Source organism: Microcebus murinus, chromosome 18 (assembly GCF_040939455.1).
Source record: "Microcebus murinus isolate Inina chromosome 18, M.murinus_Inina_mat1.0, whole genome shotgun sequence".
In the NCBI taxonomy this organism is placed as follows: domain Eukaryota; kingdom Metazoa; phylum Chordata; class Mammalia; order Primates; family Cheirogaleidae; genus Microcebus; species Microcebus murinus.
In genome coordinates, this window is record NC_134121.1 from 12,774,571 (window position 1) to 12,789,523 (window position 14,953).

A 14,953-nucleotide genomic window follows, 5' to 3' on the forward strand; every position below is an offset into this window, starting at 1 on the left:
GCCCACCCTCACTTTGTCCCACCTTGCAGGCCTTCAGCCGGGCTCATCGGATCGGCCAGGCCAACAAAGTGATGATTTACCGTTTTGTGACTCGAGCGTCAGTGGAAGAGCGAATCACACAAGTGGCCAAGAGAAAAATGATGCTGACACACCTGGTGGTGCGGCCTGGGCTGGGCTCCAAGGCAGGCTCCATGTCCAAGCAGGAGCTTGACGACATCCTCAAATTTGGCACTGAGGAGCTGTTTAAGGATGAAAATGAGGGTGAGGACCTTTTTTGCAGCTCCATGAGAGTAGGCCCTTGCTCTCTCATGAGCACTTCTCTTCTCAGCCCTCTGTGGCGGGTTGGGGAGGGTCAGGGGAGGAACTCTTTTCTGTAGCCTTTGAAGAAGAACCTTCTTTTCAGTATTTCTTGGAGGAAGGTTGGCCTCTTTCCTTGCCTGCAGGGTTAAAACAAAAAAACCTCAAGATTGGCTCCCAGGAGGCCCGGCGCGGTGGCTCACGCCTGTAATCCTAGCTCTCTGGGAGGCCGAGGCGGGCGGATTGCTCAAGGTCAGGAGTTCAAAACCAGCCTGAGCAAGAGCGAGACCCGGTCTCTACTATAAATAGAAAGAAATTAATTGGCCAACTGATATATATATAAAAAAAATTAGCCGAGCATGGTGGCACATGCCTGTAGTCCCAGCTACTCAGGAGGCTGAGGCAGTAGGATCGCTTGAGCCCAGGAGTTTGAGGTTGCTGTGAGCTAGGCTGACGCCACGGCACTCCCTCTAGCCTGGGCAACAAAGCAAGACTCTGTCTCAAAAAAAAAAAAAAAAAAAAAAAAGATTGGCTCCCAGGGAAAGAGCCTTCTCCAGGGCTCCCATGAAAAGGAAGCAGTAGAGGTTTTCCTCCAGCCTTTCTAAGTTGTGCTTAAGGTTGGAAGCCAGATTTCCCTTTTGTTCACCAGGGGAGAACAAGGAGGAGGACAGCAGTGTGATTCACTATGACAATGAGGCCATCGCTCGGCTGTTGGACCGGAATCAGGATGCAACTGAGGACACCGATGTGCAGAACATGAATGAGTATCTCAGCTCCTTCAAGGTGGCACAGTATGTTGTGCGGGAAGAAGACAAGGTGAGAGGTTTTGGGGTCAGACATGGTCTATCTCAGGCCATCTCTGAATGGCAGTGTCCTTTACGGGGCTTTGACATAGGAGAGCCCCACTTCATTCTTTATTATTATTATATTTTTTTTTGAGACAGTGTCTCATTCTGTTGCACGGGCTAGAGTGCTATAGCATCAGCCTAGCTCACAGCAACCTCAAACTCCTGGGCTCAAGCAATCCTTCTGCCTTAACCTCCTGAGTAGCTGGGACTACAGGCATGTGCCACCATGCTCGGCCAATTGTTTTATATATATATATATATATATATATATATATATATTTTTTTTTTTTTTTTTTTTTAGTTGTCCAGCTATTTTCTTTCTATTTTTACTAGAGACGGGGTCTCACTCTTGCTCAGGTTGGTCTTGAACTCCTGACCTTGAGCAATCTGCCCGCCTCAGCCTCCCAGAGTGCTAGGATTACAGGCGTGAGCCACCGCGTCCAGCCCATTCTTATTTTATTTTTATTTTTTTGAGACAGAGTCTCACTCTGTTGCCCAGGCTAGAGTGCCATTCTTATTTTTTATTTGTTTTCTTACCCTAATATCCAGTAAAGAGCAGTAGTGGACTTCAAATGACTTCTTAGTCTAACAGAGACTTAGGCACAGAAAGCACTGGTAAACACACAAGGGTACTTTCTGAGTCAATACAGGAGAAATGTAGAAGGAATTAGAGGAGAGATTTAGAGAAAAGGGCAAGAACAAGGAGGAGAAGCATATTGCAGGTAAGAGATATGGAAAATATGCAATGTCCAGAAAATTTACGCAGAGTTAAGATCTAGGAGCAGTGAGACTAGATTCAGCTGAGATAGGAGACTAGGAATTTTGTTGTGGCGGAAGGACTGGCGAAGAAGGAGGCCGCCAGCATTCATTCTGCTGTCCTTCAGATTGAGGAAATCGAGCGAGAGATTATCAAGCAGGAGGAGAATGTGGATCCTGACTACTGGGAGAAGCTTCTGAGGCATCACTATGAACAACAGCAGGAAGACCTAGCCCGGAATCTAGGCAAAGGCAAGCGGGTTCGCAAGCAAGTTAACTACAATGATGCTGCTCAGGAGGACCAAGGTGAGGACTGCCCCAGATGCAGGAAGTGAAAAGGGAAGAAACGATGAGGCTTGGAGGCTGTGGCTATTTAGAGGAAAAGAGAGAGGTCTAGAGGTCAGAGCCTTCCCCTGCTAAAAGAGAAAGCTCAGGAGACCAGGTGGGTTAACAGGTAATTTAAACTATCTGGTGGTTGCAAAGGGATCCTGTCGACACCCAGGGGTCATTGCTTAGAGTAGCGTCAGTAGGAGTCAGGGTGGCAGAACAAGAGGTGCTCAGAGATTGAAGGTGGGTGATGGGTAGAGATGATTCAAGACATGTGGCTCTACAGGCAGACTGCAGCAGTGATCCAGCAACCATCAGAAGGGCCAAGGCCAGAGTAGAAGTAGATGAGTCTCCCAGGGAGGAATCCAGGCAGGAAGAGCCCCAGCCCAGGCTTATCCAGTAGTCCTCACTGACCACCAAGCCCTCTGTCCTTACAGATAACCAGTCAGAATATTCTGTGGGATCAGAGGAGGAGGATGAAGACTTTGATGAACGTCCTGAAGGTGGCATCTGTTTTCCTGACTCTACTTCAGCTCTTCCCATTTCCCAATTTCCTTTAAGCCCACTGTTTTTATACAAATACAAAATGCTTTTTGGGGGGAAAACTAAAAATTGCAAATAAGGAGAAAGGAAGAAATGTTCATAATCTCTCCACTGTTAAAATTTGGAGTGTATAACCACTTAAGCTTCAATGCCTCGGTCAAGAAAGGTTATATCATTTGACATTCCCACTGGTAATCTTGCTTGTGTCAAATATTTGCTATTCATTTTTAAATATAATGATATTTTTTAGGCTCACTGGGTTAATAGTTCTGGAAGTGCTTAGGAAAGAATTAGAAGTGCGTCAAACATGACACGGCTTTTCTTGTGTTCTGTATCTTGTGGGAATGGGGTGTTGAGGGAGGACCGGTGCTTAGAGGAGATGGATCAACTAACCAGTGTCAACCCCACCCTCAGGGCGTCGACAGTCAAAGAGGCAGCTCCGGAATGAAAAGGATAAGCCACTGCCTCCACTTCTGGCCCGAGTTGGGGGCAACATCGAGGTGAGAGTTGGGCCCAGACCTCTCTGAGTGCTCTAAGGAGAGGATGAGGGTTGGGTGTTGGAAATTGGGGCCTGGGTCACTGATGACAGAAAGAACCAAGACTTGTAACCCCTGGTCATTTATCACTACTGCTTCCTTGCCCCACCCTCAGGTGTTGGGATTCAACACTCGTCAGCGGAAGGCTTTCCTCAATGCTGTGATGCGCTGGGGGATGCCGCCACAGGATGCCTTCACCACACAGTGGCTGGTGCGGGACCTGAGGGGCAAGACTGAGAAGGAGTTCAAGTGAGTGTGGGTGACATGGAGCCAAGTTGGGTGCAAGGGCAAGAGCTTTGGGTGTTACTTTCTTCCTGTTGGCCGCCATATGATGTGACCTTACTCAACTGATCATCACCCTCCCTGCCATACAATGTCTCCTGGCTTGGTTTCCTGGGGGGTGGACTCAGCCTACTCCACCTCCCCTCAGCCGAGCCTAGAGTAGAGGGGCCAGGCATCCTCTCCGGGGGAGCGGCGTTTACGTAAGGAGCCTCGCCTGAGCTGTCCTAGCCTCACATTTACTTGGCAACGATAACCTGGCAGGAGGAGCTGGTGATAAGGATGAAGAGCTGACTGATGGGGCCCAGGAACAAAGTACCCAGAGCAAGGAGACAGGAAAGACAGGGGAGAGGCCACTGGGCAGTTATGATTTAAAGGGCTGGTAACAGAGTGAAAGGCCAGGGGAAGCCCTGGAGCACCTGGGGAGTTTAGGGGCTTAGGGGTTCAGTAATCCCTATGCCTCCCTCACTGCCCTTTACTCCTAATAAGGCTCCCCTCACCCTCCTCTCACTTCTGTGTTCCTTAGGGCTTATGTGTCTTTGTTCATGCGCCATTTATGTGAACCTGGGGCAGATGGCTCTGAAACCTTTGCTGATGGGGTCCCTCGGGAGGGACTGAGTCGCCAGCAGGTGTTGACCCGCATTGGAGTCATGTCTCTCGTCAAGAAGAAGGTATCAGTCTTCCTCTCACCCAAATAATCAGGCTGATCACTTAGGCTCTGTCCTTCCTCTACCTTCTGTCCCTGAGTTCTGGACTCATGCTGGTGCAAGACAGAGGGCACCAGGGCTTCCTGCGTGTCCAGTGCCTGGAGCTGACCCCCATCCCTCTACCCCAGGTGCAGGAGTTTGAGCACATCAATGGGCGCTGGTCAATGCCGGAGCTGATGCCTGACCCCAGTGCCGACTCCAAGCGTTCTTCCAGAGCCTCCTCTCCAACCAAAACGTCCCCCACCACTCCTGAGGCTTCTGCTACCAACAGTCCCTGCACCTCTAAACCTGGTAATCAGGAGTCAGAATGACAGGAGAGACAAAAATGGGGCCAGGAGTTGGGGTAGGGAAACCTCTGCCTTCCTCACTCTGCCTTCTCTGCAGCTACTCCAGCTCCAAGTGAGAAAGGAGAGGGCCTGAGGACACCTCTTGATAAGGAGGAAGCCGAAAACCAGGAGGAGAAGCCAGAGAAGAACAGCAAAATTGGGGAGAAGATGGAGACAGAGGTGTGTGGCTACCTGGCTTCCCCCAGGGAGGAATAGTGGGGGGATCTTGAATGTCAGTGCCTAGGGGCCCTCTGGCTCATCCTGACCCCCTTGTCCTCTTCTAGGCTGATGCCCCCAGCCCAGCCCCATCTCTTGGGGAACGGCTGGAGCCAAGGAAGATTCCTGTAGAGGATGAGGTGCCAGGGGTACCTGGAGAGATGGAGCCTGAACCTGGGTACCGAGGGGACAGAGAGAAGTCAGGTAGGTGCATGGCCTTAGGGATGATGGGGGATTAGAACGTGGGGGTTCCATTTTCTGGGGTCAGGGGATGAGGGTGACATCCTCCCTTCCTATCCCCTGCCCCCTCCCACAGCCACAGAATCGACGCCAGGAGAAAGGGGGGAGGAGAAGCCGTTGGATGGACAGGAGCACAGGGAGAGGCCGGAGGGGGAAGCAGGGGATTTGGGCAAGAGAGGTAATGGGTGGAAGGAATGGACCCTTGGGTCCAAGAGGGCATCAGGGGAGGTGGAGTCTGGGGGAGTGAATGCTTGGGTCCTGGGTGGGTAGCTGCTCAGTACAGTACAGGTAGTAAGTAGTCTTGGGGCCTGGGAGTAGACTGTCCTGAGTCATGAGCTTTGCCCCATCTATCCTAGCAGAAGATATAAAAGGTGACCGAGAGCTTCGACCAGGGCCTCCTCGAGATGAGCCACGGTCCAATGGGCGACGCGAGGAGAAGATAGAGAAGCCCCGGTTCATGTTCAATATCGCAGATGGTGGTTTCACAGGTGGGGAGAGTTCTTGTTGCTCTCTGTTCCTCAGTGGGGTTTCTCATTTTTGCCTGAGGCTTCCTGCTACCTTTAATTCCAAGTAACTTCCAATGAAGTGGTACATGCTGACTCTGATCCTTGCTGTAAATCTTTAAGTGTACCTCATAATACCAAAGCTGTCTCTAATTTCACCTTTATTCTTAATCCTAACTTGAACCTTGTTCACAACTAATTTCATTCCTAACCCCTAGCTTCACCTTTACCTGTTCTTCTTCTTCTTTTATTTATTTTTTTTTTTTTGAGACAGAGTCTTACTCCGTTGCCTTGTCTAGAGTGCAGTGGCATCAGCCTAGCTCACAGCAGCCTCAAACTCCTGGGCTCAAGCAATCCTCCTGCCTCAGCCTCCTGAGTAGCTGGGACTACAGGCATAGGCCACCATACTTTTTTCTATATATTTTTAGTTGGCCAATTAATTGCTTTCTATTTTTTAGTAGTGACGAAGTCTCGCTCTTGCTCAGGCTGGTTTTGAACTCCTGACCTTGAGCGATCCACCCATCTCAGCCTCCCAAAGTGCTAGGATTACAGGCGTGAGCCACAGCACCCGGCCTACCCATTCTTCTTATGGAGCTCATAGTACTCTTCCATTATTCTGTTTCCCTGTCTCTACCTGTCTTTTGTGCAGGGTATGGTTTACAAACCCATAATGCCCTCTTCTGTCTGCTGCCCTCTTTTCAGAGCTTCACACACTATGGCAGAATGAGGAACGGGCAGCTATTTCCTCGGGGAAACTCAATGAAATCTGGCACCGAAGACATGACTATTGGCTTCTGGCTGGGATTGTCCTGTATCCTTTGATACAAATACAAGAAGAAAAGGTTCTCTCAACCTGGAGAGCGGGAAACTATAGTGAAGACAAGTGTATACCTAAGGAAGGGGTGTTCATGCCATACTTCAGGGAGATCAGGCCAAAGGGAAGAAGTGTTTGCAGCCAAGCCCCATCCCTGTTAAATTCCTTGATGGTCCCCTTTCCTTCATCGACAGCCATGGCTATGCACGGTGGCAAGACATCCAGAATGATGCTCAGTTTGCCATTATCAATGAGCCATTTAAAACTGAAGCCAACAAGGGGAACTTTCTGGAAATGAAAAATAAGTTCCTGGCCCGGAGGTTCAAGGTAGGAATGAGGGAGGAGAGGAACAGGGTTGTAGAAGATCGTGAGTCAGAAGTGAGAACAGATCTGGTTAGAACCTAGAGGGAAGAAGGTCGAGGCAATGCTTGAGGCCAAGACCAAAGTGTGATAACCTTGTGTTTGAGACTCTGGTCAGGGTCAGGTTGATGCTGTGTTGTAGTTGGTATGGAGCTGGGGTGCTCTGGGCCAGTAGTGAGGGAAGGGTGGGTCTCCAGTGCTGTGTCTGTCCCCTCCTTTGCTTACCCACTGCTGGCAGAGCCCTGCGTTCAACCCCCAACCCCTGTTCCCTCAGCTCCTGGAGCAGGCGCTGGTGATCGAGGAGCAGCTGCGGCGGGCGGCCTACCTGAACCTGTCACAGGAGCCGGCGCACCCCGCCATGGCCCTCCACGCCCGCTTCGCCGAGGCCGAGTGCCTGGCCGAGAGCCACCAGCACCTCTCCAAGGAGTCGCTGGCGGGGAACAAGCCGGCCAACGCCGTCCTGCACAAGGGTAAGGGCCGCGGCGGCCCCGCGCGGGGGAGGGCCCACAACGCTGCGTAAGTCTTCACCCCGCACCCCTCAAAATCTTTCCCCCCAACCCTTTTACCCTCTGAACCACCCCCCTCTGACCTCTAACCCCGCCCCTGACCCACCTGGCACCCCCTTGGTTTTTAGCCTCTAGGACTTGTGCAAGCCAACCCTCATCCATGCTTGACAGTATTCACATCAGTGCCTAATAAAGAGATCTCCCCAGACTCCATGTCCCTTCCACACAGTAGGACCTCTTCATTGGTGGTGGAACTGCACGCCTGCCATACTCCTAGCACCATCCAATTCGGGGCCTTGGCCTATATATATGCCACAAAAATCCTTGGCTCTGATCCCACAAATCACATTCCCTCACATCTCATTCACCCCATGAGGCACAAACTACCACCCATCTGACCTTCTGACCCTACCCCACAAAACTTCCCTTTGACCTTCAACCCTTCCTCCCATCCCTCTTACCTTGATAATGATAGATGAAATCCCAGAGCCCTCTAACCATCTAATCCTGTCTGATGTAGTGACTGACTCCTGGCCCCTTTGATCCCTGTTCTAATTCCTTGAATCCGTAATACTGACCTTCTAACCTCCCTCTCCCCTTACATATTAAAACCTTGATTCCTTAAAGCTTTGATACCACTTACTACCTCCCATGCCTCCTATTTCCTCCCCATCATCCCCAACCCTAAACCTGGCTCTTCCAGTATGGGATGTTCTGACAACTCCCCGCCCCCATGTCTTCCAATGTCCTTCCCTTTCTCCCTGTTCTCCATATTCCCTTTTCCTTACTTCCTTCTCTCCATCTGTCCTCTGTGGTGATCTGGTCTCTCTCTTTTCCTGACACTTTTTCTTTTCCTCTGAGTCGCTTCCCTTTTTTGTCTACTTCTGTCACTTTCTTGGTCTCTGGTTCTTTGACGTCTGTGTCTTCTTCTTTTTCTGACTGTATCTGTCCATCTGACTCCTCTCTTTTCCTGGCTCCATCTCTCTCTTTCCCTGTCTTTCTCTTGCCCTTCTTTCTCCGTGGCCCGGGCCCCAGTTCTGAACCAGCTGGAGGAGTTGCTGAGCGACATGAAGGCGGACGTGACCCGCCTGCCAGCCACGCTGTCCCGAATACCCCCCATCGCAGCCCGCCTTCAGATGTCCGAGCGCAGCATCCTCAGCCGGCTGGCCAGCAAGGGCACGGAGCCTCACCCCACACCGGTAACCCTCTTTCCCCCTAACTCGTTTTCCCTGTTGGTGTTCCTCCTGCACACATATAAACACTTCCATCAGAATCCTATACAATGTGGAAAAACAACTTGATAGAACACAGTCTGCACCCTTGAGTGAGTCTTCCTGCCTGTATGTTACACCCTCAGTAGTTCTAGAGTGTGGCTCGTAATGTCTCCCCTACAGCTTCCTCTCAGACTGTGGACTAACACTAAATTCAGCCTGCTTTCTATTCTAGGCCTTCCCCCCGGGTCCATACGCTACACCTCCGGGCTACGGGGTGGCGTTCAGCACCGCACCCGTAGGGGCCCTGGCCGCCGCAGGCGCCAATTACAGCCAGATGCCTGCAGGGTCCTTCATCACAGGTCAGCTGGTGGTTTCCTACTCCCTGCTTCTCCCTCTCTTCCTTTGCCAAGCTTCCTCCCTGCTCAGCTGCCCTTTCACTGCTCCAGTCCATCTCATGTCCTTGGCCATATCCAGCATGTTACGGAGTAGAGTTGTTCTGGGCTTTATTCTTCCCATCCCTTTCTTAAGCCCTCTACTGTCCCCATTGTCAAAACCTCCTCTAGGGTTTTAGTAGTTCTGTGGTTTGGTATCTTCTGCCCAAGCCACCTCCATCTGGGTTACTTCAAAGAAGAGTATGAACTCAGAAGGGTATGGTGAGAGTTAGAACATGTTCAAAGTGGAATCTCAGGGAGAGGGGTTCATCCTGGTCTTCCCACCCAAAATTACCTGGGACAAAATGAAGTGGCAAGAGGTGACCTATAAGTGAGAATATAGTATTGCCAGAAAGTGATGTTTGGGAGTGATGTGAGGATTGACCTTTCCTTACCCCCTTCCCAAACAGCCGCCACCAACGGCCCTCCAGTGCTGGTGAAGAAGGAGAAGGAAATGGTGGGGGCATTGGTGTCAGACGGGCTGGATCGGAAGGAGCCCCGAGCCGGGGAGGTGATCTGTATAGACGACTGACTGGATCCCAGGCCTGCCCTTCACCCAGGCCCCGTCCCCGAGGCCGACCCCCAGCTCAGGCTCTGGGGCCTGCTGCCAACCCTCCGCCTTCCCCACCCCTTGGGTCACCGCTGGGCTAAGAGCCCCTTTGCCCCTCTCTACAGCTCCTCTCTTCAAGAAGGGCCCTTTGTCTTTCTCCATTCCCATGCACCTTTCCCACCAAGCTTTGAAGACTGTGCTGGTGAGAAGAGGTCTGGGTGGGAGATGGTTAGCAGGGTCTTTTAAGTCCCTTTACCCACTGTCCCCCACCAAATATACACAGCTTCCCAATAAATGGTTGTGGGAGGAAAGAGGTGGAGCCTTCCCAGTCTTTTTTCCTGCAATATCAGCTCCATCTCCTACAGAAATGGGGGATTAGCCTTGCCTAGCCTTTAGGAACTTTTATGGGAAAAAGAGCTTTGAAGAGAGGAGGCGGACTTTTAGAGAGGGATGAAATTGAGCCCTGGGAGGGAAGAAGGGAAGAGAAGGGGTGGCTGCATGTTACCTTCCCCTACCTCTCCCTGTATGGAGGGTGGAGCAGTTACCAAGGAAAGGAGTCAATTGCTGTTCAGCCTCAGAATAAAGGCGCCATTCACTGGCTCAGTTACCTCCTGTGTACCAGCATCTTGTGTTGGGACTCTTTTCCCCACTCCCTAGGGACCAAGGACCACCCCTACAAAAAGAGTAATGGTTGGGCGATACTCCCTCAAGCCAAAGAGGAGCTCCCCAACCTGTTCTAGGAACCCAGGTAACCTAGAAGGGTGGGAGAGAATACAGTGGGCCAGACGTAGAGGAAGCCCCCAGCTCTGGGGCTCAGTCCCTGGAGGACTTCTACCCTCCCTCTTCGTGGCCTGGATATAGACTAAATTTGAGTAGGTCAGGCAGGGGGCCTAGTCAGGGTCTTGGGACCTTACCTTGCCTTTGGGACCAGAGCAAAATGGTGGAGGGCAGGCTAGGGAGAGGTGGGCACATCCCCCTTCCCAGGAGGGGCCGAGGAGAGTGGCAGTTTGCATGGCGAACCCCCCACTTCCTCTTCGCTGCCCCTTCACTTTCTTGCTGCCCCTTTCCCAGTCTCTCTTCACACCCACTCCTGGTCTGTCCTGATCCCCTCTTCTGTATCAGGTTTATTGGTTGTACATATAAATTATACTTTCCTTTCTGTGTGCTCTGTTATTTTTGACTGGGGGGAGTTCTTGTTGGTGGGAGGGATAAGAAGCATTGTTGCTTTCTACCATTTCATATTATCCATCTTTTTCTTTTTTTAAAATCTTGTGACTTTGTCCTTTTCCTCATTTTTATCTCTTAGATAATTCACTAAAACTGAGGCTTTTTTTGCAACCCCATTCACGTGATGCGATATCTATGTGGCCTCTGGTTGAGCACAGAGAGAACAGAACTTACTGGGCAGAGTGTGGTGGGAGGAGTGCCTGGGCAAGATTCAAAACTGCCTTTCAGCCACCCTTTTTATCATCCTTTTCTCCTTCAAATTGCTTAGTTCCCCTCAGAGTCAGCAGAGGTCACTACAGCTCCACAGGTTCAGTTCCAATAGGAAGCAGAGGCACACTTTTTAAGGAATTGAGGGCCAAACCTGTGTAACTTGCCAAAAGATTTAAACTGCTAGACACATCCTTGACATTTATTGTTCATTAACAGAGCTCTCTCAGAGGCTGAAAGAAGCCACTATATTTTTAAAAAATATATATAAATCCAACAAATATTTATTGAGTACATACTATACATTAATACTGCTGTTGGCCATAGAGGTAAAACAGTCACAAGTCAGTCATTGCTCCCATGAAGCTTACACTCCAGTGAGGGATACCCATAGAACATCAAATATCAGAAAATAAAAAAAGTAAAAATAAAACAAAGTGTTACATTAGCAAAGGATGGGGGAAGGGGGGTTCTGCTAGGCTGAATGATGAAAAGCCTCCCCAAAGAGGACATTTAAGCTGAGACTTAAGGACAGGAAAATGGTTATAAAAATTGAGGTTTATACCTCATAAATATATATAATTATGATTTATCGATCAAAAATAATATTAACTTAAAAAGCCTGGAGATCGCTAAGAAAATTGAGGTTAATAAGTTCACATTTTTAACCAAGAAAAATGTAACACAAGATTTCTTCAGCAATAAAATGTTACTTTAAAACTTTCAGTAAAATAGTGTATCAGTTATACCAATTGTGCTTTAAATATTCCACCTACAGATGGTGATATACTAAAGTCTAGAACCTAGACCAATTCTACTTAAATTTCTACATCCACACAGATCACCTGGGATTATGAAAATGCAGAGTCTGATTCAGGAAGTCTGGAGTGGGATCCTGAAATTCTGCACTTCTAGCAAGCTCCCAGTGACACTGACACTGCTGGTCCTTGACTATGACTCTACTATCATTAGATACTTACAAGATTTTAAAATAGAATACATGGCAAATAGGTGATGTCCCATTATGGGACACAAGTTTAAAATTATATGACTGTCTTTTTTCAGTAGTGCCAGTGCTTCTCTGTGACTGTAAAGATAACACAGATAATAGCAAAAGTTTAAAATCTGATGCCTTTATCAAATGGCTCTCCCTTCCTACCTAGGCTCTAATTAGGTGCCTCACATAAATGCCTTTTGGAATTTCTGATACCTGCCCTATTAGCAGTTGAAGGGAGATTCTGAAATGAAGCAAGGCCCCTAATCACATAGGCACAGAGGCATCTCAGTTTTTGGAACACAAAACTGGGAGTGGGGAGACAGCAGGCACCCTTTCGTGCCAGAGAAGTTAAATGAACATGACACGAAAATTAGCCTCTTCCCTCCAGTTCCATCTTTTTAAAAAAATTTCAAACCACTGGCAAAGAATTGCTAAAATGGGACCTGTTGCTCCCACACACCAGAACCACCCTGGACAAAAGCCAAAGTCAGCTAAGAAAACAGTCTGTCTGCTTCCCACGGTAACGTGGGCTTTGTTTACATCATCCCTTGGCCACTCTATCCTGAAAATGTAAGGCTGGCACAGTTAGTAGATGGGGGCGAGTTCGTCTAGGATCCTCCCCAGCTCAGCATCAACACCTCCCAGGATGTTCCCTCCAGCCCTCAGCTCATCTCTCACGATCAAGCGACAATCCCAGGATCTCAGAGGCGGTATTCTTGACATCAGACCCCAGTACTAAAGCATGCCCCGAAGCTGCAGCTCCCACCTTCCTTTGGCCTTCGCTTCCGGGTTCCCCATTACAGCGTGCACCGGGTCATATGAGCAATGTCCTTGATCTCGGGACAGTAGAGCACTGGGGGAGAGAAGAAAGGTTAGTGGCAGCAAAGTCAGGAGCATGCAACCGAACCCCGGAGAGCCTCAGCGCACTCTCCCCCGCATCCTCCTCCGGCAGCCTCTCACCGTTGCAAGGCAGAGGACGCCGCCAGCTGCGCGCGGGCATCAGGACCCTGTACCAGAGCCGCCGAAGCGCGCGCCACCCCGCGCTCCTAGGCCCTGCCCCCTTGCTCGCCCCATCCTCCTTCTCTCCGACAGCGTCGCCACTTTCCTTGGCCGGGCTCCCCGCCTCATCTCGTTCGCACTCGGCCCGCGCTTTTTCCTCCAATTGCGACCACAAGTCCGGGTCCACAGCGATCTCCGTGACGCCACCGCGCGGGAGTGGGGAGGGCGCGCGGCAGAAGGGGCACGTGACGACGCGGCGCAGGCGCACCACGCGCGCGGCCGCCCCGCCGCCGTCGCCGCGCGCCGCCAGCTCGCGCAGGCAGGCGGTGCAGAGCGTGTGGCCGCAGCGGGCACGCGCCGTCCCGGGCAGGCGGCGGGGCGCTCGGGCCCCGAGGTTGAAGGGTTGGTAGCAGATGTTGCAGTCCAGCTCGCCCCGCTCCGGAAGAGAGGGCACCCTCACCAGGAACTGCATCGCGCCCGCCGCGGGCTCGAGGGCGTCGCTAATGCGGCCGGCTTCGTGGTAGAACGAGCGGACCCTTCTGTGGCCCGCGTCTGGTCCTGGGGCGGGCGCCGCGGCCTCTTGCCTCTTTTAATAGTGAGGTGCCGCCCTTCGTGGCGTCACGCTGTGGTCGGGCCGCTCCCTGCCGTGGCACGCGTGGGGGCGGTGGAGGTGCGAGGCCGGGAATGACAGCTATGGCGGCGCGGGGGAGGCGGCCCCGTGATGCTAGGACTGGAGCTCTGCTGGTCACGCCTTCCTTCACCCCCCAGCACAGTGCCCAGCGCTCCTTAATTCTACCATGTGCGAACCCCCAGGTTCCTTCTTGCACATCAGCCTGCAGCCACTAGCACAACAGGTCTCTAAAGCTCCTTGGTCTGTTTGTTAGTTGCTTGTACTCTTTCACAGCCGCCCCCCGCCCCAAACAGACGTCCTGAGCCAGGTACGCCGCCCATTCTTCCCAACCATTAGTGGTCTCCTGGGCCTTTTGAGTCGATGCTGCCTTGGCAGTAACTCATTCTGCCCACAATTTTCCTTATCCTACGACTTCTGTGTGTTCTTGTAAGGCTAGCTTCCCAAATTTCATTCTCCACCAACTGCTTAACTACCAGCTGACAGCTCGGCCTAACCAGGAACCTAGATTCCAGGACCACTGTCTTAGGAATGCCGAGAATCCTTTCCTTCTGGAGTATCCAGGCCTGGACACCCACACATCATGATGGCTTCAGCAAAGCAGTCCAGCATGAGTTCTGACTCAGGAGTCTGACTTCTACAGGTAAACAGGACATGCTACTCAACAGCCCACATTCCCTCGTGGTGCCACACCAACACCAAGCTGCCTCCTCAGCCTCCTCTCCTGGACTTGCAGCTCAGGTTCTGTTGTGGAGGATAACAACACAGTCTAGAGCCAGCTGGCTTGAGTTCAAATCCTAGCCTCTGCCACTTACTAGTTGTGACACTTTGAGCAAGTTACTTAATTTCTTTGGGCCTTGGTTTCCTCATAAAATGTGGATAATAATAGTAAGAATTGAATGAGGTTATATGTTTAAGGTGCTTAAAATGATGCCTAGTAGAGAGCAAACACCAGGTAAATACTGTATTAGCTATTGTTATTATCCCGTGTCCCCAGCCTATATTGTGTTCACTTTAACTTCTCTGTACTCAACATTTTCAACACCCATCTCTCTTGATCAATACGTACAAGATGGGCTTCTGTACACCCATGGCATTAACTGGCTATAACAGGCAGTGTAGAGCTAGTTTTGTTTTTTAACTAAATTATTAAGACCTAGGGGGTAATCTTTGTAAGGAGGTATAATGTTATTTGTACACAAACATTTCAGAACTTCTGAGTTGTATTGTCTTCATTATCACTTGAGGGAAGCTGTTTACTTATTCTAGTAATGCTGTCATAATTCACAGCTTCTTTGGAACTTCTCTTTGGAATGGTGTTCCTCAGACCTTTTGATATCTTCAATTGGTGGTAAATCTTAATCTTTTAAGGTAGATTTGATTATATAAATGTTCCCAAAGTGTTTGACAGCCAAGGCCCCCCTAAGCTCCAGATCTGTATA

The 14,953-nt window shown here is 50.5% G+C and overlaps 2 protein-coding genes and 1 non-coding gene across 21 annotated transcripts in view; 2 read left to right on the forward strand and 1 right to left on the reverse strand.

Moving 5' to 3' along the window:
- Positions 1 to 11,957, forward strand: part of CHD3 (chromodomain helicase DNA binding protein 3) — a 28,944-nt gene extending 16,987 nt beyond the window's left edge. For 4 of the 18 annotated variants that reach the window (XM_020281011.2, XM_020281015.2, XM_020281014.2 and 1 more), the window contains exons 23-40: positions 30 to 261; positions 947 to 1,113; positions 2,030 to 2,207; positions 2,666 to 2,731; positions 3,186 to 3,271; positions 3,423 to 3,556; positions 4,113 to 4,257; positions 4,422 to 4,584; positions 4,678 to 4,799; positions 4,904 to 5,039; positions 5,152 to 5,253; positions 5,432 to 5,563; positions 6,281 to 6,389; positions 6,587 to 6,719; positions 7,027 to 7,268; positions 8,294 to 8,457; positions 8,705 to 8,831; positions 9,314 to 10,612. In XM_020281011.2, the coding sequence (XP_020136600.1) occupies positions 30 to 261; positions 947 to 1,113; positions 2,030 to 2,207; positions 2,666 to 2,731; positions 3,186 to 3,271; positions 3,423 to 3,556; positions 4,113 to 4,257; positions 4,422 to 4,584; positions 4,678 to 4,799; positions 4,904 to 5,039; positions 5,152 to 5,253; positions 5,432 to 5,563; positions 6,281 to 6,389; positions 6,587 to 6,719; positions 7,027 to 7,268; positions 8,294 to 8,457; positions 8,705 to 8,831; positions 9,314 to 9,554 (2,679 nt within the window). In that variant the 3' untranslated portion in view covers positions 9,555 to 10,612. Of the gene's footprint in view, positions 1 to 29; positions 262 to 946; positions 1,114 to 2,029; positions 2,208 to 2,665; positions 2,732 to 3,185; positions 3,272 to 3,422; positions 3,557 to 4,112; positions 4,258 to 4,421; positions 4,585 to 4,677; positions 4,800 to 4,903; positions 5,040 to 5,151; positions 5,254 to 5,431; positions 5,564 to 6,280; positions 6,390 to 6,586; positions 6,720 to 7,026; positions 7,269 to 8,293; positions 8,458 to 8,704; positions 8,832 to 9,313; positions 10,613 to 11,727 lie in introns of those variants that run through there. The other 14 variants (XM_020281018.2, XM_075994138.1, XM_020281025.2 and 11 more) reach the window with 9 other exon arrangements.
- Positions 260 to 13,355, reverse strand: RNF227 (ring finger protein 227). Of its 2 annotated transcripts, XM_075994151.1 has the most exons (3): positions 12,845 to 13,355; positions 12,651 to 12,737; positions 260 to 437 (listed from the first exon to the last, which is right to left on the reverse strand). In XM_075994151.1, the coding sequence occupies exons 1-2, from the start codon at positions 13,353 to 13,355 to the stop codon at positions 12,682 to 12,684; spliced, it is 567 nt and encodes a 188-aa protein (XP_075850266.1). In that variant the 3' UTR covers positions 260 to 437; positions 12,651 to 12,681. The 2 variants fall into 2 exon arrangements, with proteins under 2 accessions (XP_075850266.1, XP_075850265.1); XM_075994150.1 differs by lacking the exon at positions 260 to 437 and having other exon boundaries at positions 11,158 to 12,737.
- LOC142862344 (small Cajal body-specific RNA 21) lies at positions 3,689 to 3,827 on the forward strand. Its single transcript, XR_012913406.1, has one exon.
- Positions 13,356 to 14,953: the final 1,598 nt, after the last annotated feature.